The sequence below is a fragment of the Theobroma umbraticum genome, unplaced genomic scaffold (assembly GCF_002168275.2).
Source record: "Theobroma umbraticum cultivar Fairchild unplaced genomic scaffold, ASM216827v3 scaffold_25.0, whole genome shotgun sequence".
Classification (NCBI taxonomy): domain Eukaryota; kingdom Viridiplantae; phylum Streptophyta; class Magnoliopsida; order Malvales; family Malvaceae; genus Theobroma; species Theobroma umbraticum.
In genome coordinates this window covers 939098-941335 of record NW_018397282.1, presented here as the reverse complement: position 1 = coordinate 941335, position 2238 = coordinate 939098, and the positions used below count along the sequence as shown (strand labels likewise).

The 2238-nt window shown below is 39.0% G+C and overlaps 1 protein-coding gene across 1 annotated transcript; it reads left to right on the top strand.

Moving 5' to 3' along the window:
- Positions 1–429: 429 nt before the first annotated feature.
- Positions 430–1961, top strand: LOC110428132 (uncharacterized). Its single transcript, XM_021443849.1, has 3 exons — positions 430–601; positions 747–876; positions 968–1961. Exons 1-3 carry the CDS (start codon positions 472–474, stop codon positions 1719–1721), a joined length of 1014 nt encoding a protein of 337 aa, XP_021299524.1. The 5' UTR covers positions 430–471; the 3' UTR covers positions 1722–1961.
- The last annotated feature ends 277 nt before the right edge of the window (positions 1962–2238 follow it).

Below are 2238 nucleotides of genomic sequence, written 5' to 3'. Positions count from 1 at the left end.
GCCGTGGGACCCAATGTGATCTTAGTTTGGGAATTGCATCATATCTATAAGATAATGTTATTTCGTCTTATAATCTTATATTCTGAGTATAATGAATGGTGTAGAAATGATAGAAAGACAAATGTTCACATATTTATTTCTTTTAAGACCGTCAAAGAAGCTTCTGTATTTCTCTTTTCAATACTTGTAGTTCTCTTTGCCCCAAAATTGAACAAAACAAACCGAATGTGGGCCTTGTACCAGGCTTGTCATGTACTCATATTTCATGTGCTGCCGCCCAGCCATGTCAACAATTCCATGCAATTTATTTTCACTGACCAATCGCTCTCTGCCTCTCTGACACCAGGGTCTCCCTTTAAATAATTGGAAAGAGTGAAACCTCTCCATTGGAGTGAAAGGCGCTTATGCTAAAAGGCTGATGAGCTGAGTTTTGGGAGGAAAAGTAGTCAAAGGGGGAGTGGAGGAATTGGGATGGGCCATCGCTGTTGCAGCAAACAGAAAGTTAAAAGAGGCTTATGGTCTCCTGAAGAAGATGACAAGCTCATCAAACATATTACTGCCCATGGCCATGGCAGCTGGAGCTCCGTTCCAAAACTTGCTGGTATATAGTATTCAAGCACAACTCTTTTCATTTATACCATAATTAACTAAGTACACTTGATAAAATAGCTGAGAAAAGAAATAGCGACGTTAATTCAAAATCTCCCAAGGAATTTAGTTCCAACTTCTAATTAATGGTGTTGCAGGCTTGCAGAGGTGTGGAAAGAGCTGCAGATTGAGATGGATAAACTACTTAAGACCAGACCTGAAAAGGGGTTCCTTCACGGCTGAAGAAGAACAGATAATCATCGACGTTCATAGAATTTTAGGCAACAGGTAGTCAAGGATAAAGGATCCATTAATATATAGATCTTAGAAAAAGTTAGGACATGATTCCAATTTCACTGGATGTGTTAATTTTCCACAGATGGGCTCAGATAGCCAAGCACCTCCCCGGAAGAACAGACAACGAAGTGAAGAACTTTTGGAACTCTTGCATTAAGAAGAAGCTGCTCTCACAAGGCCTGGACCCAAAAACGCACAATCTGCTCTCTTCTCGTCAACGAGCCTCTAATAAACTTGCATGCCATTCATCATCACAAACACAAGAACAGTCTTTCACAGTCTTCAATATGAGTTCACAGAATAGAGATGCCCCAAGGGTGATGATGAAAGCACCTGTTCTTACACTTCCCGAGCCACCACCTCCTCCTGATCAAGTTCATCGATCCATGGCCATGCAGATTCCCTTCTCTGAATGTCAAAGCCCTAACTTTGTTGGAACCGGTTATGGTCAGAATCCCAATGAATCCGCCATATTCCCTTATGGTTCATCCGTGGAAAGCACAATTATTTCTTCATCTCCTTCCTCAATTCCATTACCTGGGTTTAATAATCTCTTGGACGAAAATCCTTGCATTTGGGAGGCCAACGCTTTCGTTGAAACCTTTGAAGCACCAACAGTGGAAGGCATACATGCACAAGAACAACCACAGCAAGAGAAAGAGAAGATATGCGACATGGCAATCGACAAAATTGATGAAGCTAGGGAAGAAGTGCACGAAATGGATGCTTCATTTGACAGTTGTAGCTTTGACCTTGGCCTTCTCGAGTCTACACTCATCTCTGCAGCAATGTGTCGTGATTTGAGCTCCATGGATGATTTTGCATGGAACTTTTAGCCCTCCTTAATTATGTGCATATATTTATTAACCCTACAGGTCTACCCCGGGTTATCCGTTCCAATTATTTCATGGAACTGCTTTTCCTGCAACGTTTTCAATCCTTAAGTTTATGAAATTCCTAATTGAGTAGAGGTAAGGCGTTTGATTCATTTTGCTTTTCAAATAGAGTAGTTTTTTTTTTTTTTGAGATACAGCAGTATTGTACAAAGAGATTTATATAATTATTTGCCTTTTACATGATAATATGATAATGTAACAGCTAATTGCATTGACTAATTTTTGGTGTAACATTTAAGGCTTAGCTAAGATAATGGTTGTTATCCGTCCTAACAATATTCAAACTATTATTTTGCTATTTATGTATATATATATATATATATGTGTGTGTGTGAATGTCTATTATGTCACCATCTAAGAGTTCACGTTAGACAAAACATGACAAATAGCCCAACAGGCCAAACACATGAGTGTACTCTGATTTGAACTATAAAATTTAATTACTTATATTTAGATT